At 28.5% G+C, this 24,664-nt stretch overlaps 1 protein-coding gene across 1 annotated transcript in view; it reads right to left on the bottom strand.

Annotated features, from left to right (window-relative positions):
• The window catches only part of LOC107452972 (cell adhesion molecule Dscam1), a 257,172-nt gene that overhangs the window by 215,141 nt on the left and 17,367 nt on the right, over positions 1-24,664 (bottom strand). Inside the window, exon 2 of the mRNA XM_071184720.2 lies at positions 14,226-14,525. Within this exon, the coding sequence (XP_071040821.1) occupies positions 14,226-14,525 (300 nt within the window). The remainder of the gene's footprint in view (positions 1-14,225; positions 14,526-24,664) is intronic.

Genomic DNA, 24,664 nt, shown 5'->3' with positions numbered 1-24,664 from the left:
GATTTTCATCGTCCATCATCGATGCCATGTCTTGATGTTCCATTGGAAATCCCCATCTGCACTGGTCTCTTCCATGTTTGCTGACCATGCACGGAGCGCTTGGGTTCATATCACCACACGGGTTATGGATCATCCATTTCGAGATCAGTTCCTTGAGTTCCGGATCATCTTCTGGAATTTCCGCCGAGATAAAATCGTCAAGTTGGTCAGCGCTGTGAATCTTGTCCGCTGGCGACATAATCACTAATAGGTGCATGTGCGGTAAACCTCGCTTTTGGAACTCGATGGTGAAGACGTATGCGGATGCTCTTCCAAAGATTTGATGCGTCATGATATCTTCGACGATTTGGCGGAACTTGAGACGTGCGACTCTTGCAACGATGTCTGGACGGGTTAGAGCCAACAGGCTTTTCGGAATTGCGGCGTTGAATTCATTGCGTATCGCTGACAGGAGTTCTGGCCACTGCGAATTGCAGGTAACGGTGATAAAAAATTCGGGCAATCCAAATCTTCGCACTAATGCCATGGAGTCTTCGAAATTCTCGGTGTACCAGCGCGTTGATCCGGGAAAAGATGACGGTAAGATGGTTGTTTCGCCAATTGCAGCATCTTTTTGCGCAGCCAAGCTTCTGAGCATGTTGTGAACTCCGGCGTATTTCTCGGCTTGAATTTCACGCTGATGGCTCTTTATCCACTGTATGCGATCTCTTTCGACGCGAATGCAGGTGTCGACCACGTATTGCTGGAGTAAGCGTCCGCCAAAGTGAAGTGCATTAAACTCGACCAATCGTTGATCTATTCCTGCATTTGTGCAATCGATCGGGAGTATCTTGGCATAATTCAGACGGTAGGCGAGTCGGTAGCAGGCTAATTCTGCGCGTGTAACATGATTTCTTGATGGATAAGGCTTGTGCAGCGGCATTCCAACATAGAATCCAAAAGTTCCTCTCGGGTAGAAAAGCGGGTAGGTAAAAGGCTCGACGCGACCATCGATGATGCATAGCTGCGTGATTTTTTTCCCGCGTTCTCGCATGACCATTTCATTCTCTGGGATGCTTTGATCGGCGTTGAGAGTCAAGACTGCGGCTATTTCGTTTACAACTGGTGCGTTGAATCGTCGAGGATCGTCGCCTTCACGGTTTGTAAAGGCGAGGTGGACATTGGGCGGTTGTACTCCGGCTGCAATTGCGCGTTGGTTGGTTTCTTCGATCACTTCTCTCATCATCATAAACGATTGGGCGAACGGGTTGTTAAAGCGCATGATCTCCTCGAGTAGTTGCAATAGTTCTTGGCTTAACTCTCGGTTGAGCTCAGATCGCGCAGCTGTAGCCTCGTCCGGTTCCATGAGGTACATTTGGGCAAACTTCGGCTGTTCAAATCCACCTTGCGGGTCTTGAGTCGGGCGCGTTGCCAGGTTGATCTTGTGATGGACTTGACCGCCGGCATTAAACGCGTAGATTCCATGTTGATTGACGGTTCTGTCGTCGTCGATTTTGAATGAGGCAAGCGCAAAGCAGGCGTCGATGTTGCGGATCCTTCTGTGGAATTCTTCCGATAGGCGGTGTTGTCGTGCAAATAGAAGCGCTAATTCGTTTGGAAATTCGGGCATTGGTAGTTTGATTCTTCCATGTAAGCAGCAGTCGCCAAATGAATCTACGTGTATTTTGTTCTTCACTCTTTCTTCTGGGAAATGCAAAGCGCCATCGTGGATGCAAGCGATGTTAAATGGACCAAGACTTTGATATTTCACGTCGGAAGATGCAGCATTTTTGCAGGTTGACGCAGGCCGAGATTTCGCAGCTCTACGGAGTCTTTCATTACGGCGGCATTGTTTCTCTAGGCGAATGTTGCGGCCCCTCATTGTTTCGTTTTTTCGTCTGCGTCTTTCAAAATCGCGGTATTTTACTCGTTGAGATGCCTTAGGGTGGAATTCAACTGCAACATCGACTGTCTTAAGACGGGTGAAATCGTAACTTTCGCAATGCATGATGGGAAATCTCGTAAGTTTCAATTCAACTGAAACACTTACGTTGAAAATGACAAATCGGTCTTAAGACGGGTGGTTCGACTGACTTAAGACGCTCTAATCCAATATGGCGTTTGTGTTGTTTTGTTATGATGATCCGTTGGTGATCATGAAACAAAACTTACTTGTTAATTCTTAAATATTATTGATTTAATCCTTCTCATTTAACAGTCTGCACTTGTTATTAGTAATAATGTCTACAAAATTTGTTTTAAGATGATAAATAAATACGAACCTAACACCTTATTTTTACTCTTATTCCTGTAAACAAAAAAGTATGTTTAATTTTATTTTTCCTGAACTGAAGTAAAACGTAAGAGTTCTATTGTTTAATGTGTGCATATTAAACTCTTTTGTATGTAAATTTTATTTGACTATTTTTTATATCTTCATCAAAGTTGTTTGCTGTATGTTTTGAACTAAAGCTATTATCGAATATAAATTTTTCTTAAAAGTACACGTTGCATACGTAAGTAATTTATTTGGTTACAAAGCGAGTAATCTTACGAAATTTAGTTAAAATTGTATCGATACACATTTTGTTATCTTTATTATTGTACAGTTATAAATTATGCTTATTTTTTATTGATATGCTTACGGATAATCTATTTGAGTTCTTAGGTTTATAAAATTTTAGACCCCTTAATGATTCTTGGTTTATAATAATTATTATTCATTTTAATTGTTAATAACTTTTAACTCTTTATCTTTTTAGATTTAACTGTTGCTAACATTTAACACTACAAAATGCACTAAATTTTTACATTTTAAACTAAGAATAACTTTTTTCATTGTTTTTTTTAAACTATTTATTTTTGTAGAAAAGTTGGTTTTGTATAAAGATATATTTATTGAAATCCTATCATGAAACATGTTTAACAATTTTAGAAATACAATTACAGATTTTTTAAACTTATATGTTCATTAAAAATATGGGATTATTTCTGTATCAGGATTTGTCATGCCAACTACAATTGCTAAAGTCCCAAATAGCTTTTAAACTTGCAAATTTTTGTAAGAAAAAAAACATGTAGATGTTTGCCCGGGGGTGACTACGAGTTATTCTTTTTGTGATGTTTTTGTTTCTCGTGGGCCGCTGCCCAGAAATTGCGGAGACTTGACAATAAATTACAATCCGAAAATCTCCCAAAAAATATTGGCTGTGTGAACTTATTTTATTACAGACATAACTGCTGTTTATGGATGTAAACTTTACAGAAATTAGGAAGTGAAATGCTTTCAAGCTTGGTAATTTATGCTTTTGTGATGGTGTAATAAAAAATTGCCATACACTCTAGCAGAAATTTGTTGGCTTGTTTTAAAACATCCAGGAGTGATTGAAGATCAGGATACAATTATTGCCTGTTTCTGAAGTTGAATAGACTGTATTTTATTGTTAGGTAAGAGTGCTTATAATTGATTCAAACAATTATTTAAATTTTTTAATTAAATCCCAATTAATAAAAACTAATTGAAGATTTGCAATTAGTTTTTATTAGTTAGGATTTATAGGTCTCTTCATTGGGTTATATTAAATGAATAGTATTTAGTTGATGACTTGTTTTATATGTGTATCAAAAATTTTAAAAATACTGTGATCAAATTTTAAATTGCCTTATCACATATAGTATGCAAAATATATATATTGTATTCTCTGTTACGAAGAGCATACTAATTTCCATAAATAAGTGCTGTTATGTATGAGTACTTGAAACAAATCTTGGATAATATACCAAAGGCGTTTCTCAACAGATATTTTTTTATACAGATTTCATTATTTATGTTACCAATTGGTAAAATTATAAAATAAAAATAATCTTAATAATTTTTGAATGGTGAATTTTAACTCTAAAGCTGAACTCTTAATGTTGAATAATAACATAAAATTTTTAAAAACGAAAAACAACGTTAATATTCTAAACTCAAAATCATAGAAAAATTTAATGAGCACTTTCAAGCGCATTTACTGTTTCATGGTATTTAATTTAAAAGATGAGACTTGAAAATTTTTAACAGAATTATTTTCATATTTTGATAGCTATTCCTCTTTGATTTTACTTGAATAAATTTGGGTTAAGAAATTAGCTCTTGTAATTCTGTTGCTAAATGTTTTTTTTTCTTTTAAAAAATGACAAGTGGTGAAAACCCTAATTAATATTTAAAATTACTATTAGTATTAATATTTGTAATGAAAATTTCACTAATTGAGAAAAAATTTAAAGTTATATTACGTAAATAAGCTTCAGAAGTAGTCTATCTTTTACTGTTAGGTACATGTTAATAGTAAATTGAAATTTATAATTTTTTAAATTTTTCAGTTCTTGCAGATTAGCATAAAGTAGTTATCAAATATGGTTTTTAAGTCAGTTTGTTTAGATACATAAAATAACTTGTATATAGCACTTAGGCTATCGAAATACATTTTTTCTCACAAAAAAGATCAATAATATTTAACCGATTTTAAAATCTATTGAGTACTGACCTACTGATTCAAAGTCTATCATAATATGATTAAATCTAAGTTTGACTAACTTCAAAATATCTGTTAAATGCAGTTTTATTCTAAACCAAAAATCAAGTTTAGAAAATAACGTAAATTAAGTCAGAGTTAATTAGTTAGAAATTTTACTTTTCTGAATAATGATTAGTAGTATTGAATTATAGTCTTTTTCAATTTTATATCAATATAGTCTTTTTCAATTTTATATTTATTTTCATAGTTATTTTCAAATATTTTTAATTTATTCTAAAAAGTTAGTTGTCTAAAGTTTGTTTTTTATTTAAAAAGAAGCAAGAAGCACTGATAGCAACTTTAGAAATAAACTATAATATGGATTTTACTAAATTAAGTTCCATCTTTTTTGTTTAATTTATAATGGTATTCATTTGAGAATAAAGTGCTTTGAATCATGTTAAAAGATAAGTTTTTCTCTTCCAAAAATTATTCCCCTTGAAGTGCATTTCTGCTAAAAGAGGGACAGGTTAACTTAATGTGATAGAAATCGATATATAAAAGGCACAAGATAAATTAAAGCATACTGATAAGCTTATACTCATGAATGTCATTCTTAAGAGTAAGAATTTGTTCAAATAAACAATTTCACACTCAACTAACATATATCTCATATTTACTTTTGGCTAATGTAGGATTCAGTGTTACGATTGAATCTCATTAAAAGTAGCATACGACAATGTATTTATTAAAATATTAATAGTCATTCGCTTCATTGTTTTTCTTTTTTAAAATGATTAACAACAATTAATTCAAAAGTACACTCAACAACAAACAGCACCGCATAGATAATTAAATTATTATTTGTAATTGAGTTGTTTAAAAATATTGTTTTTATACATATAAAATGTGCTATGAGAAATTATTATTCTCATGTCTAGCAAAATAGTTAAATATTTTATAAAGCCTTTCTACCTTAGAATAAGCATCAGTAATTTTTGAAGTTAATATTGATATTGTTAATTATTTGAAATATGTTACTTTTCATTTATAGGACTATGCATTAACCAATAGGAAACTAAAAATTAATTCAATGCACAAAATAAAGGTTCTTTTTAATTTGTTTTATAAATAAATGTTTTTTCTTTCTCTTTTACTACCATCATTAAATTTATTTATTAAAATTTTTAAATACCTTAGAACTAAAACTATTAATAATAAAAATAACAATTGTTATTAAATATGTGTATGATTTTATTTAAATCTTAATTGTTTTTCTTTCGTTGAATCACTTTGAAAATTTCTGCAATCACTATTGTTTTCGTAAACATTTTTCGAATTTATATTTTTATTTTCAAATAAATTTAAAACATCGACGATTAATAAACGGAAACTAATCATGGAGCTTTTAAAGAAGCTTTATTACGCGAAATGCGATATATGCTTGTAGCTTTCTTTTCTTGTTTATTCACTGTGCAAAAGAATCTGATTGGACAAAAATATTTTGACGTCACTGCTGATCGTAGGGAGAAACAGGTAACAAAATCCCCGTCTTAAGCCAGGGTACATTTAAGATACGACGCAAGTGTTTCACTTGAATAACTATTTAAGACGATAGGCGTAACTTCCCGAACTTAAGACCGTCGCATACGTCGAGTGGCGTGTCTTAAGACTGTTTCAGTTGAATCCCGGCCTTAAGTTCCATCAATATATCCGAGATTCGTTCCTTGCTACGCTGCTTGACTGCTATTGTCGGGCGCAACGGCGTTATCATCGGGTCTTGGATATTCAAAGCGTGCATATTGGTCGAAGATGTGAAAGATGCGACTTCAGATGGTCCCGACATGTTCAATTGGTCACTGTTCACAACGAATTCGTAAATTTGATTCCGTTCATCCGCTTCTTGAAAATTCTTGTCCAGGAAAAAGCGTCGATGAGAGAGGTATTGTCGAGCATAAAAGACGATGTAAACTCCGCAGGAAGACGCGTCATCTTGGTGGTTGTAAGCGTTGCGAGGTTTCACGATGCATCCTTTCAGATTTTCATTCGTAACAACGGTATTCAAAACGTGTCGCAGTATTTTTCTCAAAACAGCATCGATGGGCAGCGGGTTGTCGACTGGATCGCAGACTAATAGTTGACGTTCTCCATAGCTTGCTTCGTAAATTCCTAGCATCCAGTGCTCGCCTCTATCCATTTGAGCTCTCTTGTGAATGGGAATGAGTAGCACGTCGAATCCTTGTTGAACGCCGTATAGATAGTTGGAAGCCTTGTTCTGGTCGCTGATATCGTTGAGAAGAGCCATTCCTTCATAAGCGCCATCTGCTGTTGTAACGTAGAAGCGTGCGACAAATTCAGGGTGAAGTACGGCAACTTTGACGGTCGGGTAAGCTTGTTCGGCGTAATGGAGAAGCATACTGACAATGACGGTATCTTCTAGTTGTCCATTTGCGGGTAGAATTGAGTTGATCGCTTGTTGTTCCAAAATTCCGGCTCCTTGAAGAATTTCATGTAGAGGTGCGTTCTGCATGTTGAAAATGTAGCTTGAAATCTGATGAATGTTGAAATGTCGGACTTTGTTGACGGTGATTTTAACACAAAAGTTAAACTTTTCTCCACTTTGATAAATGTAAACTAATGCGAACCTTACAATTAAATTATTAATTCCTTCGTATATTATTGGTTTAAGTTGTCGAAAATTAATATTTCAATTGTAAGGTTCGCATTAGCATACATTTATAAGAGTGGAGAAAAGTATCTATAGCCATTATGGCGAACTAATAAAGTTTGAAAATATCCTATCTGTAACTCCGAACTGCTCGACCGTAGCGCTTCAAAACCGGCGCCAATCGATTCCTCGTGGCCAAAAACCCCAGACCCCCAAGTTTACCGGAGTTTATTATTTCTGGATATATATATATATATATATATATATATATATATATATATATATATATATATATATATATATATATATATATATATATATATATATATATATATATATATATATATATATATATATATATATATATATATATATATATATATACATTATGCTTTTGATTTTACATTTTAATATAATAAGATTTATGCTAGGTTTATTATAACACATGAAATTTTATTTCAGTATTAATATTGAATATTGAATAATTTATAACATTTACCTTTTAATATAAAATTTGTAACGTTATTTTTTCTAATCATTTAGTTTTTGATTCTTCAAATATTTTAATTAGATTTTGTAAATACATTTTTTATTGCATAAAAGCCCATACTTTTTTCAAATACGGGAATCCAAATTAATTTAATCTTTGAATAGATTTTGATTAAAGCAATCCCCTTCGAAAAAATAATGTTAATTATTCATAATTCAACTCATAATTACCAAAAAAATACCTTATTTAATTTTTTTTTAAATGATTTAAGAATAAATCAATTTAAATATTTAAATTTTAATTAATTTTCCCTTTATCGTTCTCGCATAAATAGCTAAGACTTGCGGAGTTAATAAGAATTCATAAAACTCTGCAAAGAACCACATTTCTTTCCTTAATTAAGCATTTGAATAAATGGCCTACCATAAAGCTGAAATCTCGTCAGTTCCCTCAGTGCTTACGCATTTCATCAGAATGGCTTCTAAGAAAATTCCATCAGCATCAAAACTGAATGACAGTTAAGATGATTATAGTTAATGCAGACGTTTCAGTCTTCCGTTAATGGCTTCCAAAATGACCACGTGCGTCCTATGTTTCATACTGAATGGTAATTTTGAGCGATAACAAGAATTCGTTAAAGAACTTTTACTGTTAAATATATATACCTAATATACGTGATTTTTTTTCTTTCTTTTAAAAAAAATCATTGTTATTTTTGTTTGCTTTTAATGATTTCCAAAATAATTTTATTAAAAAATAAAGGGAAAAAAATTGACAAAAAAAGGATGAATAAATTTTCTTTGCAAATGCTTCCTTAAATAATTTTTATATAAGGGCTGTCAAAATGACCACGTGCGCCCTATGTTTAATAGTGAAGGGCAATTTTAACCTATAACAGGAATTGTTAAAGAAATTTTAATGTTAAATACATGACTGATATACGATATTTTTTCTTTTAAAAAATTATTGATGTTTGCTTTAATGATCTCTAAAATCAATAAGTAGAAATATAAAAAGAAAAGCTAAAAATAAAAAAAAGCAAATCTAAAATTCACTTTTAAACGCTTAGATAAATGTTCTCAATTAAAATAATGAAGCCTATTAGATAAAAATTATTTAAGAATAAAATGGCGATCTAAATGAGGTTACTTATGCTTGAAACTGCAAAGCAAATTTCAAGTTTAATGTTTTAAAATGCTCACATATATTTTCATATTGAATAACAATTGTATAAGAAATTAAAAATCCGTTAAAGAAGATTTAGTGCTAATTACATACCTGATAAACGTGATTTTTTTAATTAATTTTTTTTTTGTTTTTAATGATTTCAAAAATCAATAAATTGAAAAATATAAATAAAACAAAAAATTATTAAATAATTTAAAGATTAAATTTGCATTTAAAAACTTTTACAAATAATCTCTTTTCAAACAAAGCCTTTTAGAAAAAAAAAGTATTTGAAAATAAAAAAGTGATTTAAATGGTGTTATTTAACAGTTATAAGGGCAAAGCAACTTTTTAATTTAATTTTTTGAAATGTTTACGTGTACTTTACGTTTCATACCAATTGGTAATTTAAAAAAATAATCAGAATTTGTCAAAGAACTTTTAGTGTTAAATATATGTCTTATATAGGGGATTTTTTTCTTTTTTTTTCTTTAAAAATTCATTGCTTTTTGTTTTACTGGTTTCCGAATCAATAAGTGAAAAAAAATTAAAACGAAAAAAGATAAATAAATAAAATAAATAAATTACATTTAAAAAAATAAGTATAAAGGGAATTTTAAATTTGCCTTATGTTTAATTGTGAAGGGCTTTGCGTTTAATTGTGAAAAAAATTTAAAATTTAGCGAAAATATAAAAAAAAGGCAGATTTGAATTTTAATCTATTAAAATAAAAAAGCCTGAAAGAAAAAAAGAATAATTGAAAAGACAATGACTATATAAATGTGGTTATTTACGCTTAAAACTGCAAAACACCGTTTTAGTTTCATGTTTTTAAATGCTTTCATCTGTCTTACGTTTCATCTGTTTTACGTTTTCAGAGGCAATTTTGAAAAATAATAAAAATTCGTTTAAGACCCTTTAGTGTTAAATAAATTTCTGGTACACGTGTTCTTTAGTTTTTCTTAAGAAGCTAAAAATTAAATGTAGTAAATTTTGTTTTTAATGAATAACACGAAGAAATTATAAATTAAATGATTATTAAAGATAGATTATACTACACTAAAGAAGAAGAGCAATTTTTGGTTTAATATTTTGAAATGCCGACACGCGTATCATGTATTCTATGCTAAATATTGAACGATAAAAAGGGATTCGTTTAAGAACGTTTCGCATTAAAAATATAGCTAATTTTATCTTTAATTTTGTCAAAAATTAAAAAATATAATTGCACTGCAAAGATATACATACTTTTTAATCATTTTATAAAGTCTAAAAATATTAGAAAAAGTATCTGACTTACAAAAGCATGAATAAAAGAAACGAAACATATTACGATATAAATTAAAAATAAAAACACGAGATTTTTTTGGAACATCAGAGAGATGTTAATTTCTGAGGAGATAGTTTATATTTTTGGAATTTGAGGTTAATACTAACCCGTCGTGGTTTTTTTTTTAAATATTTTGTGCAAGGTTATTACTAACCTGTTACCAGTACTTTAATTTTGTTACTTCATGTGCGGTAGTTATATAAATGTGTTTTTACAAAAAAAAAACGAACTGCTACGTAATATAGCTTAATTCATTACAATTTCTAAAAAAAAATAAGTAAATAGAAAAAATTAAGTTAGAAAAATTAAAGAATTAAAAATATTTCGAATGCTTCGATAAATTATTAATAATTAGTAACTTATAGTCGATACTTCGATAATTAGTAACTTATTAAAAAGTATTTAAAAACAAAAGGATGAATTAAGTCTGGCGAAACTTAGTAATAAAAGACATGATTTAAATTTAATGTTTTAGATAAATGCTTTTTTTATACATTTAATTTTATTTTAAAAATTAATTAGATAAATAAATTAGAAATTCAAGTAGAAAAATAAAAGTTGATTCAAGATATAAAATTGACGTTATAATACATGAAAGATTTTTCTATTTGTAACAATGTTAAATGACTAAAAATATGACGAATAAAATGACTAAATTTTCAATTTTGAGATTTTACTTTATATTTGAAGTAGGAATCATAAGCTTTAAATTAAAAAAAATTATTAAAATCTGATCATTTTTCACCGAGATATAAGCTTTTTTAGTATGACCACGCCCCTTTGCAGTTGCATTGTGGTAAAAGTTTGCAAAAGAAGTGTTTCTATCCAAAAAAAGATTAGAGTTTGGCGTTATTGCTGCAGTTGCAGAGTACAATTTAGGTTTTGTTGAGACATAAAAATTAAAAAATCAACATATTTATCAGAGTTCTGTAACAGTTGCTGAAAGGAAAGATTGCAGGCGTGCAAGTCAGAAAAAACGAAAATCCTCTCAAAAATTCAAGGAAGAGAAAAGTTCAAGAAAATATAAAAAAATATCATTAGAAAAGAAATCAGTTAGAAAAGAAGGGTTGACATATTCTGCAGGCGAATTTTGAATATTAAATTAGTGTTAAAAGTAATATATTTGAAATATGTTTAAAAATGTGTTATCACATCTTTCTCGTTTTCTCGTTCAAGTATTGTAATAACATTGTTATTTTGGATTATTTTTCATTTGAATATTATTAAATACTATATAATTTCTGATGAGGCTAATCATAAGTATTTTACACATATTTAACTCATTAAAAATTTATCATTCAAGCAAAACATAGTGTATTATTGTGTGCAAATTTTAAAACTGGCTTTTTCTCAAAATCAATATTCTGGTAAATTTTGTGTTTTCGAAATGCTCCATACATTTTAATTTTTGTCTGTTTTTAATTATATTTCATCAAATTGCTTGTTATACATGTCTAAATGAAAGTTGCGATGCATTATAGGTTTAACTAGAGTAAAAAAAATTACTTAGTCACAAATGAAAATTCTTATGTAACTGTTTTAGTTAAAATTATGTGTTTTTTAATATTTCATAATTGTTTTAAAATTAAATTTGTTTGAAAGTTATGAATTATCGCAACTTTAGTTTAGAAATTAAATAAAAATCTTGTAACAAAAAATTAACTTCCTACTTTGCTTTTCCGAACAAATGGAGCATTTCAAATATTTCCTTTTTTGGGTATTTTAAAAAAATTAAAATTTAATTTAATTTTAAACTAATTGAACAATCATCACCAAACTTCATGCTTAGTCTGCTTAACATGCAAGTACTAAATTCTGTAAATTTTTAAATTGTAGCTCAAAAATTGAAAAAAAAAATTTTAAACGTCCCTTGTACCCTTGTCCTTGTTGTATGAAACAAAAATATGTAAGAAAGCTTTACGTGTTAAATAGCGAATTTTACACACATAAATATTTTCGCATCGCTATATAAGTTTTTCTGTCATTATAAGGAGCATTAATAATTTATAATTTTACAACTAAAATTATGAAAATTTATGCATCAAATGGCGGTAAAAGGAACCGGCACTGGAGTTCCAGTTCATTTTATCGTGACATCCATTTTTACCGGAACAAAAATCTAATGTACCTTAGTTTTTTCACTAATAATTACAGTAAAATCACTGTATAATTCTAATCGTACAAATGTATTTTACGGTTAAATGGATGCTTCCAAACAATTGGATGTCCCATAATTTCTTACAGTGTAGTTTGTTTTAGACACAAACTATATCCTGTAATAAAAACATAATCTTGAATTTGTGTTTAGATATTGGTCTACGTGTGACCAAAATGAGCCAGCATAGCCTAGATTTTGAAACATCGCTTAAACTCATGATTTAAGCAATATTTTTCCAATAAATGTAAGTTTACCTCTAAGGATTAAGAATTTTTCTTGACAACTTTAAAAATAAATAAATAAACAAGAAAATGTTCTGTTGTTGATTTTATTCATATAAAAATCTTTTTATTCTTCTAGAAAATAGTTTTAGTGGTTCAAAATCAGGAAATTCCAAGTTGAAGTCAAAACCGAAATGAGTTTTATTATATAGTTAGATTGCGGTGAGGTAAAATAAATGCTGAAATAAGATTCTTAACAAAGAATCTCTTCTCACTATCATGAAAAAAAATTAAGAATACCATAACGAAAGGAAATTATTGCTTGTCTAATTAATTTTTCATAATCGTATACGTACTGTTAGCAGCATTGGTTCATTTTTATTGTAGTTTAGGGGTATATTTTAACATTTTTTTTCGTAAAAATCTGTATGCATTCATTAAAATTTTTCCAATATTTTAATATTAATAAATGCATAAAGACACTCAGTAATTTTGCCTTAGCTGTTATTTTTTTTAAACTTAAATATGGTTAAGAAATTTAAGTTTATAATTCGCAATAGAATTAAAAATATTATGCTTTAAAATTTTTTATTCATTTATTTATTCACTCATTTATTTGCATTTTTTTAAATGCCTCTGTTTATATAAGTTACCGGCACTTTTTGCTATTAGCATTTTAAAAAATCTTAAATTTATACTGCACAGTAAAAGAGTCCGGTATAAAGTACCAACACTTTGGGGACATCATCCGGAAAATCCCTTTTACCACGAAATTCATTCTGAACGTAAATTATTAAATCGTAATTTTCACTAAAATATTTATTTCATCCAATTAATTTAGTGATTTTACTGTAATTATTATTGTGAAAATTACGGTATATCAGATTTTTTTTTGCTCCGCAGCATGCCCTGTTAAAAATTAATTTTACGGAAAAAAGTACCGCCTTCTAGGGGGATCCAGAATCTTTCACACCAGTGCATACTTATTTCTTATTAAGGATTTTAATTTTATAATCAAAATTTAATTTATCGTTGGTTATTTATTTATTTATAAATTGTTATTTATAAGTTTTTTCTCATTTGGAAGCAATTTACTTGCATTGCATCTAAAATGAAAGTACCTTGTATGGTATCGATTAAGCAACATGTATAAAGACGTCAGATCGCGGTTATTTGTTTATTTAATTTTTGATAAAGTATAAAATTATTATTTTATTATTATTATGAAATCAAGAAGTAAGTAAATAAGTAAATAAATAAACATTGCTGTAAAAATTACTGTAAAAAGTCTTACAGTAAATAGGCACTCTGGGTATCAGTTCATTAGACCATAATTTTCTCATCAATTTTTTACAGTGTAGTTTGTGGGTAAAAAAATTCCAAATTCCTCTTCACAAATTTCCTCAATGACTAGTCCTGGAAAAGCAATATTTTCGCTACCGAATCAATTGAAATGTGTAGCATATTCATATTAATTCTGACTTACTGTTACCTTCTGTCATGTTTAACTAATGAATCTCCTAATATTTAGGAATATGTTTTCTAAACCAGTTAGTTAGCCATTAGTCTATTCAATTTGAATGTATGCAGAAAGAAGCTTAAGTCTTGAGTAAAGCTTGTTCATAAGTTTCACTTGCACAGCTTATACACATTTAATCACCAGAAATACATTATATATTCTTTAAAAAATAAATCTATTTTGATAAACCCTACCTGCTCGAACTCGAACTTCTCGGCTTCCAAGTTTCCCAGCTGTATTGGAAGCAACACAGCGATAAATTGCATCATGTACTTCTCGTCTGTACTGTAATGGAGAAAATGGAGAAAACACTAAAGATCCATCTGGGCGTGCATGCTGTAGTCCTGGTATATCCCGTACTGTAGTTCCATTTTTCGTTTCCCACCAAACATCTGGCATTGGTTGACTTTTTGCAGAACATCGAATCACAGCTCCAGTTGAGTTATCAAAATCAACTCGTGGTGGTGGTTCATACTCAAATACTGGACCACGTACTATTAAAAAAAATATGTATTATTTATAAAAATACTTAACTAAGGCATTTATAAAAGAAATTTTAAAAGATAATTAAAAGATATCATGTGGACGGCTTTCTTCACACACGAAAATAAGTTTAAATTGACTACATTATAATTCAACTATACTGTTCTAAAATAGTTTGTTGGAACATTTATATTTAAAAATTTGTACTCATATATTTCATGTAGCTTCAATTTATAAATCTATTTGGCTCTAATACCAGCATATATTCCACTCAATCTTGCAAACAATTTCTTTACTGATATAAAAAAAGTAGGGTCGAAGCTATCAGAATATGGTAAAATTTACCGCGTTTCTGGGTCTTGATCACAAAAAACTGCGGGATTTTTATCGAAATGCCTTGGTAATGATTTTGATAAAATTAATAATAAATGTATGGTAAATCTCGTATATTTAAATTTCATTAACAAGAATTATATATTTTTTCTCAGAAATGTCATTATCATAGAGTACTGTAGCTTTACTGGAAAATTTTTCTCCGTGCAGTATAGCATGCAAAAATTTAAAAAAAAAAAGTTTCATGACAGGGATTTCAAACCAGGTAGCTGTTAAGTCCTATAACAGAACGTATAGACTATATAACTGCTAAGTTTGAGGGCTTTAAAATATTTTTTGGATGGTACTGTATCGACTAATGATAGAATTTTGATAATTCCTCAAAAACGCATTTTTTATTTTTATTTTATAATTACGTTTACAGTTCTCGACAAAATTGAAAATGTTCAACGGATCGTAACGTGAAACAGTGTTTTATTTTTATCCCTCTAAGCAGTTTGATTTAACATGTTTTAGTTTGGCAAACAGTTACATTGTTAGTCAACTTTGACGAAAACGTTTCTGTAGCGCGTACAAAAGTGTTGAAGGAAATTTAGATGTTGAGCATGTTTTGGATCTCAGCAGATATTGAATCCTTTTTTTTTTAAAAAAATTTTTGTTCCAATTGTTATAGTGCATATTTAAACACGTTTGTTAGTCCTCTGATTTTTGATTTAATTTTAAAAAGCAAATTTTTTAATTTTTTCTTCTAAATTCGATGATTTATGTTCAAGAGCTGAATTTTCTAAATTCAAAGTAAGACATTATATAAAAATGTATGCAAAGAGATAAACAAAACAAAATATTGTTGAAAACCGATTTAATATTTTTTAAACTAAACATGCATTAACTTTAGGTCTTTTTCACTAAGTTCAAGATAAATCATTTGTCTTGAAATCTTACGCTGTTCCAATACGTGAATTTCTGAGAAAATTACGTTTACACTGCTAAAGAATTTAGTTTTTGAAATATATTTTATTTTAAATGCTTCTTATATGCTGTATATTTCATTTTAAATATATTTTATTTTAAATATTTAAAAGCTTGTAATGTTCATTGTTTGAACACACTCTTTTACTTATGAACAGCTAATAGTAAGTACATACATATTCTCACCTGATGTAAAATTCATAAACTGGTCTCAAACTAATTAAACGTGGGTCTGATTGAATAGTAAATTAACCAGACAATATCTCAAATTTCGAGTTCATGTGGAGTTTCAAACATTTAGTTGATCAATTGTATAATATCATTTGATTGACTCGAAATTTAATCGTTTGCATAGTCATAAATTAATACGCTGATATTAGCTGAATATGCCTTATATAACTTAGTTATATATAACATATAACTTCAATATATAACTTAGTTCTAATAAGAATAGTATGAATTTGAGATATTCAGCCAGTTTTCACACTCTGGAAGCACTTACTTACAATTTATAAATAGTATATATTATGTATACATAGTATATACAATTATATACAATGTAAAAAAATATTTCGTTACTTTTACAACATTATCTACTGCAAAATCACTTAATCTCTGTACATTTAAGGAAATTATGCAATATTAGCAATATAAGATTATAGATTAAGAATATTGCAATATATTATGCAATATAAGAATATTATGCAATATAAGCAATTTTCCGTAATCGGCGTAATGGTAAAATTATATGGAGCAAAAATTCTAATATACCGTATTTTTTTACAGCAGCATTTACTAGAAAATCACTGAACCACTGTAAATTAATTATTACTGAGCAAATTATGGTAAAAATGGACTTTTAGGGTTTCAGCATTTTTTTAAAATTTGATCCGGAATGTTTTACAATGTAAAGCGTGATAAAAAAAAATGGACCAGCGTAAATAACTTTTGATCTAATGATCGGATACTTGCGTTCAAGGACTCAATTTTAATTGTTTGAGGGGGGGACCATAAATATGCTAAATAATAAGTTAGACATGCTAATAATAAGCTAATAAATATGCTAATAGATATGCTAAGAAATATGCTAATAATACGACGATATTTTAAGTTTCGAAATTAGACATAAAAACGTCTTTTCTGTGACTAAACATACCTTTTTTTCGACGGATGTTTGATTTCCAAAATATTTGGGGTAGCCGCCATCTTGAAAGCATGGTCCCAATAGTTTGGTCAGGAGAGTGACCCAAAGTTTGGACCTCTTAATGCTAATTTTACTTTTTAGTATTTCGCTTAATCAAATTAATTGTATAAGAGAATTGAAAAATCTTTGCTCGCAATTATAAAATTCATTTATCTAATGATAAATTCATGAGACAATAAATTTTAGCAAATATTAATTATTTTGTATTATTTTATTTCATAATTGTTGAAAACATTTTGAATTGTAAGGTATACAATTTTTTACATCAATTTAAGGTATCTAATTTTACCTGGCGAAATACGAAATGTGAACGAAATTAATTGAATAGTACCTAAGAAATAGATTTTTACTATTTAATCGATTTTGTTCAAATTTTGTATTTTTTCCAGTAAAATTCGATACTTTAATGTGATGTAAAAATTTATAGATCTTACTATTCAAACTTTTTTCGTCTGTTATTAAATAAAATAATAAAAATAATAAATATTTTGGAATTTTTTTTCCTTTTTACATGGTGCATCTTTGGCTAAACGAATCTTATAATTGTGCGCAAAAATGTTTTGATTTATTTAAAACGTTCTCGAAATATGGTGAAATACTCAAACAGTAAAATTAACATTAGGGGGTCCAAAGTTTGGATTGCTTTACTGACCAAACTATTAGGACCATAATTCCAAGATTGCAGCTACCCCTTTTATTTCGGGGGTCAAAAATCCGAATCCTTCGAAAAAAGGGTATGCTTATTAAGAAAAGCATGTGTTTCATTTCGCAACTTAAAATATAAAAAGAACTAATTAATTAAAATATAGTAGTATATAGTAGTATATAGTTAATTAAAATATAGTAGTATACAGTAGTAAAATATAATGTTGTGTCCTCAAACCATTAAGATGGAGTCCCAAACTTGAAGATCTGATCAGTTAGTCTGTTTAATTAAAGTTATTCAGGATGGTGCGTTTTTTTTTCTTGTATACTGCACATGCAATTCAATTGATTTTTGTTAGAGTGATTCAGCTCACAATAATCTTAATCCTGAGCTTTCTCTTTTTACTATAATACTTAATTATCCTTAGGATTGCAGAAATATATATTTTTTACTTCAAATAGAGTGCGAGATAAAATTCTGTTTCGTCGTTTCTCCTTATTGAACATCAAGTAATGTTGAAACGGAAGCTTTTATGTCCATGATTATGTTGTGTCCTCAAAATTTAATATATTTATATGTTTAGATATGCAATGTATGTATTTTTTTAAATTTAATGCTAATGAGTACAATACAGTTAGAGTTTTCGTTCAGTTTTCATAACAAGATATATGTTCATAGATATGTTATAATAAATAAGCGCAGATTTTTATAAAATTGCACCAAGTTAAAATATTGTGACATTTTTAGCCAAGAAACGAAAACCAAGGTCAGTTTCAAGCCCATTTTATATCATTATTAGCTAAGTGAAGATAAAGATTTCATCAAGATAAAGCCAGCGTATATAACAATGTTTCTCTTGCTTATTTATACATGATAATGCTAACAATGCTTATTTATACATGATAATGCTAACAATGCTTATTTATACATGATAATGCTAACAATGCTTATTTATACATGATAATGCTAACAATGCTTATTTATACATGATAATGCTAACAATGCTTATTTATACATGATAATGCTAACAATGCTTATTTTTACACGATAATGCTAACAATGCTTATTTATACATGATAATGTTAACCTCAAAGCAGTTATGTAATGATTTTCACTTGGTCCTGACCTTTTGCTCATGTTTGGAATATTGTTTTACAAGTCGTAGATGGAGAGCAGTATATATCTGTACTGAAATCCAAAATATCCATTAGAATAGCATGATTAAATAGCGATGCAGAAAATATTCAAAATAATTGTTTTTCAGTTTTTTAGTCAATGTCACACCAATTACTGAAAACTTGTATTTTATTTTCACTGAATAAATATTGTCTGAAAAAATATTGTTTGTACAGAAACTTTTGTGGTAGTTAAAATTAGTCAAATGTGAGCAGAGAAAGAATTTCTAGTACAATTTCGATACTGTATGGTAATAACGTTTTTTTCAAAAAAAAATCGTAATTCTGGTTAATAAACCAAAAAATATACGATATTTAAACCTTTCATTTGTTATCTTTTCCTTTCATATTATCCCTGTCTATATGAAATTCTGGTCTTAAAAATTATAGTTCTTATTACTAACCAAGTAGAGCGAAAAACAAAATTGAAAAGTAAGTTAAACCGAATAAGTGGTTTTTTATACTATGATCAAGGTAAAATTTCCAAGTTTTATATCATTGACCAAATTTTATCACGTTTTATAAAACCAAATTGCTAATTTGTTAATTTTACCAAAATCGTTACAAAAGCATTTTGACAAAAATTACTGAGCCTTTTAATGTTTTTGTAGAGCCGGAAACCATAAAACGGTACATTTCGGTTTATTTTGTGTATATATATATATATATATATATATATATATATATATATATATAGAGAGAGAGAGAGAGAGAGAGAGAGGGAGGGGGGGGGAGAGAGAGAGAGAATATGAATTTTTGATATGCAACAAGCTATAAAAAATAGGTTTGATCTGTAGTTTTGACATAATATGTTAGATAATAAATAATGGACTTTAGACTTTCGTCAAAATGACTTATTTTCGAAAAATATCTACAGTTCGTAATGTTTTTACCCTAAGTTCGTAATGTTTATACACCTCTATATAAATCAGTCGAAAAATTTAAATTTATGTATTTTGCTTTAATAAATTTCTCTGTTGATATGTAGTTTAAATGCACATTATAAATTAAGAGCAATATAAAATAAAAGGAAAAAAACGGCGATTTCGCTTAAATTTTAAATATTTCTGAAATTGAAATTACACTGAGCTGAATCTAAGTTAAAGACTTAATTTTTAATAAAAAATAAATACAAATATACATACATATATAATATTTATAGAAATCAATACTAAAATATTCTAAACCCTGAAATGGGAGACATTAATATGATTTTTCATCTAAATATATCAAAGAAAAGCAACAGGTGAGCATGTAATTAAATAATGAATGTTTTTGTTTGTCTTTAAGTATGTTTCTCAATTTCTATTCCCGATGGCAAAAATACATTAATTACATAATGAGAAATAATATTAGTTTTTATAAAGAAAGGAAAAAAAAGTTAATTCATGGTTTCTAAAAGGAGAGAATTTGCAATACGCAGTTTTCGAAAAGCGCGTTCTGATTAAGCAGATGGTAAGCATTAAATTAAATGAATACGTTTTATTAGTTAGCAAATCCGCATGTCCATTCGTTGTCTACCTATGATAATCACAAGAGCAAAGTTGAACTTAATAGTAGATGTTAAACCAAATGCGTGAGCGTAAAGTATCGAATTGCATAATTTAGTTTTTCTTTTTTTTTACATTTCAAATGTAAACCAGCTAACTTCTGTCCTGATAGAATCTAGTTTTACACAAAATTGATAAAATAATTTTTTAGAATTAATCCCTGCCTCAATGCAGAATTGTCCGAAGCATGAATATGCAAAAGTTAAATAACGCTTGACACATACATTCTTCAGTTCGATTTTAAAAGAAGAATTTTGCTTTGGAGAACCCTGTTTAAACATGGTCCTCCAAGAGTTTTATCTCAAAATTTCCATACAACAACAATTATCAAACTAGAACGCTTGCTTGATGAAATATGTTTTTTCCACTAGAATTATAATTTTAACAAAAATGCCTCTTTCACGCGGTTTTTTCATTGTTTCAATTCATTTTTATCTGTTTTGCCTTGGTAAGATTTATTTAGCGATTCCATTCATTTACTCACTAACTATCCTATACCAGCATGCCACAAATTTTAACATTCAAGCAAATTTTTGATTTGGAATTGAGATATTCATGGCGCAAAAGTATTTAACTTGTAAGTTATTGGGACGAATATCATACCATTAGTTACAGAAAAAAAATATTTCAATTTTATTTTCTATATCAGTTACTACGTGTCTGTAGACCAATATTTTGTAACATTTTCGCCTTTCATAAGTTTGAAAAGGAAACTAATTTGTTTTGTGGTGACCAGATAGCTATTTTGTTAAGCATGCTACCTCGGTCGTATTTAAAAATGTTATCCAGTCTTAGTTCGGTAACCCTTATCTAAAAGTATTATTGCAAGTTCTATAGGAAAACAGTTTAAAAGTATACGATTCGGACCGAGAAGAAAGAGGGAAAATATCGTTTGCCTCCTATTGTTGCGACTCAAGTTTAAATCCCGGTGATGACTGGTAAGTCAAATACTGCTCTCCGCGTGCACAGACCACAGTTCAAAATATCTGAAATAAAGTATGATTCCTGATTTAGAATCCTCTTTTAATCCTGCATACCGTTAGAGGTTATGTGGGTTTATTAATCATTTAATGCAAATTTGGGTAGATTTTTATCAACATTTTTCGCATGAAAGAGAGTTAGTTCTATTGCACGCTTTAGAACATTCCTTGTTTTCTGGTTTATCTTCGAAAATGTAGAAAAGTGAAAGCCAAATCCAAAATTGACCATATAATAAAAAAGTGAAAAATAAAAGATAAGGCTTGGTAATAAAATAAAACATGAGATATAAAATAAAATACACGACATAAAATAAAGTACAACCATAAAACAAAGTATGAGAAAAGAATGAATTATTTAAATTTATCTCAGAAATTTCAAAAGATAAGATTTGGAATAATTTATTAAATAGAATAGAAATACTGAGTCTGAACCACTAAGAATAAATCTGATAAAAATAAAGCAAAATAAAAAATTTTAACCCCCTTATAAGAAATGAATTTTGTCAGCTGAAATAAAAATAGCAAGCACATATCACTCAAAGTATTTTGTAATTTATCCATTCATCTCAGCAGACATGTTTTTTTACAGTTCTTTCATCTTGACAAATCTTTTCTTGTGGCAGAGTTGATAGATTACACATCTTCTTTGCCTCGATACTTCCTTCTCAACCATAAATTGACCAATCGGGCGTCATGAAATACATTTTTTCAGCCAATCATTTTTCAAGTTATTCAATTTTGGACAACGGTTCCGCCTATGGAATACTTTTGCAATAACCAAGAATATAGATATTTTTTAAGCTTATAAACTTTATTTCATTCCATACATCTTTGAAAATAATCCATTTCGAATTATAATTTTTAAATATCTACTATGAAATTTATTTTATTCACTTTTTTCTGAGTTAAAGATTGAAGCAAATTGACTTCAATTTGAATTTAATATTTTGTTTTTTTTGTAAACAGTTTCCAACTTACTTGTAACTGAAGGACGCAATCTAAAACACATGTCTACTGACGGGGTCCAAAAATTAATCAGATTTTATGTAGGTTTCTTTTTTTATGTGTGGATAAGAGAGTTTTAAACATTATTGCCAATTTCCATCAAGTTATTCAAAACAATAAAAGTTAATGAATAACAAATTAAATAAGTAGTTATTCTAACATGTTTAATAACATATTATTTCAAAAATAATAAATTTACAGCACTCTTATCAAGTGCACTTTTAAAATAATTGCATGATTTATTAAAAAGCTCGGACTCGTTTAAATAAATTTTCATGATATCAAAATCATAAAAAAAATATAAAAAATTAATTGCAGCCAAATTTTAGGAAGATTAATAATAATTGTTCTTAACTTGTGCTGAAAAATAGCGATTCGGATCAAATTACTGAAAAAAAGTGCTAATACTCAGGATGCCGGTATTTTAAACCGTAAAATCCTTTTCTATCGGAGCAAAAAATCTGATATAACGCAATTTTTATAGTAATAAATATCAAAAAATCACTGAATCACTCTAATTAAATAAATATTAATGTATAAATTACGGTAAAACATTTTATGGTAAAAAAGGATTTTGCAGTAAAATGTTATAGCTGATGTACCCAAAGTGCCAACCATTTACACCACGATTTGATCCTGAATTTTTTACCGTGCTGTTTGTATCTTTCTCGTTTTTGCTATTTTGATATTTATTTTGTTCAAAATTTTTAGTAGACAATTTCACACATAAGAAATGAACTCATGAACTTAGGGGTTCTAGGGGTACGCATTTCATACCCATTTATGAAATTTGCATATGCTTGCTCATGTGGGGAAATTGAACACACAAATGTACTTTTTCTCAAAAACTTTTTTAACGGATTTAAAATTTTGAATGTCACAATATGGGAAATTGAATGCTGGGAAAAAAAGATAGTCCAGAATATGGTAACAGTTACAATGTTACCAGAATTAGCAAAATATTATTTAATATGTACCTTTTCTTATTTCTTCCTCAAACGATATTCTAAAAAAAAAATCTTCATTTAAAGCGTAATATTCCTTCAAGCATTACTATCGTTTTATCGTGCATTACTATCGTAAGTACGTTATCGTTCATTTTTTAATAATCATTATTCTTTACATTCATTTATTTATTTCACTTCATTTTTAGTTGGAAAGGTTTAAAAAAATGATTTCAGAGTCTATGATACTATTTATTATCAAAGAAATGTATCTTGTTCAATTTTTGACTAATGATTTAAAATTTCGTTCAATTTCACGAAGTATTAAGAATATTTTTTCAGATATTCTCATCACAATAATTCAGTAGTTGCAACGAAAGGTTTCCGTTTTAGATTGCTCTTATTTATACTGAAAAGTGGTAAAAAATCCTAATTTAAGGACAAATAAAATCTTTTATTATGCTCCAGTTTATTTTGTTTCGACATTCTTGCTGATTTCAAAGTCAATCATTACAAAGAAAATCCAAAATATCTTCTCAAAATTCAAGATTTAATAATTTGGAAAATACTTAATGTTAACTAAATAACGTCTTTTTGCTTTTATGTTGGTTTGTTTAAAAGCTAAAATTCATTTTCAACACTGAAAATAATTTTTTTCATTATCAACCTGTAATACAAACATTTTCAGCATCAAAGTTCATTTTCAGTTATAATTCAATTCTAAAATTAATCCTTGTTTTTTATATTTTAAATACATTAAATGTTGCCTCGGTTAGATTCATTTATTGTGAAATATAAGAAGAACAAATTTTTCTAAAAAATTTTATTTCAGGGAATCATTGTTTAAAAAATTTTTTATACTTAATTACTTGGATAAAGTTTATTTAATAAAATAATTCACAAACGAAAAAAAACTAAATCTTTATGTAAACATCAACTGCAAATCTATGTCATCATTACTCCAAGCTGCTCCTTGTAACTTTGTTGCATATTTTTGTATCCAAATTTTGTTATCATTTTCTCTCGTACAAATTTGAAAATTGAATGCTATTATCCATATTTTAATTAAAGTAGGAAAAATAACAGTTCACCGAGAATATTTTTTGTTGACTACAACATGACAAGAGCTGTCGTTGGAAGAATAAATTGAGATTAAAATAGTGTTTCTTGCAATGTTCCTCCTAATCTTTTCCTTCTAACTTTAAATAAGATGACATAATGTAAAGAATTTAATAAGGTATAAATTGTTATAATATCATCTACCTTCTTCCATATTTTTCTTTTATTTAATTTAGAAAAAGTAGAATTTTGATTCAAAACTGTGAAAAAGAAGCATATATAAGA

The sequence above is a fragment of the Parasteatoda tepidariorum genome, chromosome 10 (genome assembly GCF_982258835.1).
Source record: "Parasteatoda tepidariorum strain Cologne lab strain chromosome 10, Ptep-v5.0, whole genome shotgun sequence".
Lineage (NCBI taxonomy): Eukaryota > Metazoa > Arthropoda > Arachnida > Araneae > Theridiidae > Parasteatoda > Parasteatoda tepidariorum.
This window is presented reverse-complemented; position numbering and strand designations above follow the sequence as displayed.